Source organism: Penaeus monodon, chromosome 23 (genome assembly GCF_015228065.2).
Source record: "Penaeus monodon isolate SGIC_2016 chromosome 23, NSTDA_Pmon_1, whole genome shotgun sequence".
Taxonomy (NCBI): domain Eukaryota; kingdom Metazoa; phylum Arthropoda; class Malacostraca; order Decapoda; family Penaeidae; genus Penaeus; species Penaeus monodon.
Genome location: NC_051408.1, coordinates 41,444,834 through 41,445,650, shown reverse-complemented (window position 1 = coordinate 41,445,650; position 817 = coordinate 41,444,834). Strand labels below are relative to the sequence as shown.

Below are 817 nucleotides of genomic sequence, written 5' to 3'. Positions count from 1 at the left end.
CTGCCGCATGGGCGTGCTCCCGCGGTCCGCGCCGCGCATGAGTGAGTCGCCGCGGGTCATCAGCGACGCGTCGGGCAGCATCCCACCGCCGCCCGGGTTCATGGACGTGCGCCGCGAGCCCGCCGCCTCCTGCGCCGCGACTCCTGCAGAAGGCAAGTCAGCAGAGTTAAGCAAGCTGGAGGTGTAGCCGGGTCCCCCCCCTCCTCCGGGCGGCGGCAGAATGGAGTCGACCTCCTGCGTGGCGGCGGCGGCGCTGGAGCGGCCCAGGTGCTCGTCCAGGCCGCCGGGCGCGTACAGCGACTGCGAGCGGCCGGCCGACGCCTCCGAGCGGGGGCGCGGGGGGGGTAGGCGGCTCATGTCCGGCTGGCCGTCGCGCGCGCGCTGCTGGCTCTTGAGCACGTCCACGCCTGCAACGGAAACGGGCGGGTTAGCAAGGGCGTCCTGCGCCAGGGCTCCGCAAGAGGGCGGCCCCGAGAAAAGGCTTTGCCTCGGAGCGCCAGAGGGACAAGGCCTCACGGAGCCTCCTGCGCCCAGGAAGCGCCTGCCATTTTATCATTTTAGTCTAATTATATAATTGATAAAAAAAGCCAATTAAGTCAATTACTATAACATATTCACCTTCAGTTACTGTCTTCTATACATCCAGTAAAATTTCCCCTTTTATGTACACACAAAATACTGCGAAAACCATCCATAAAGTTACTTAAAATACCGCTGCAATGAAAGAGTTGCAATAACAATAACAGTTCTTCATGACTTGCAAGGAAACAGCTGCATGCTTCATGCTAGGATCAAAATAGGAGTTTTTTTAATGGGC

The 817-nt window shown here is 59.7% G+C and overlaps 1 protein-coding gene across 1 annotated transcript in view; it reads right to left on the bottom strand.

The window, feature by feature from the left end:
• The window catches only part of LOC119588312 (junctophilin-1-like), a gene marked incomplete in the record, with an annotated part of 23,032 nt that overhangs the window by 2,339 nt on the left and 19,876 nt on the right, over positions 1–817 (bottom strand). Inside the window, 1 exon segment of the mRNA XM_037937003.1 lies at positions 5–147. Within this exon segment, the coding sequence (XP_037792931.1) occupies positions 5–147 (143 nt within the window).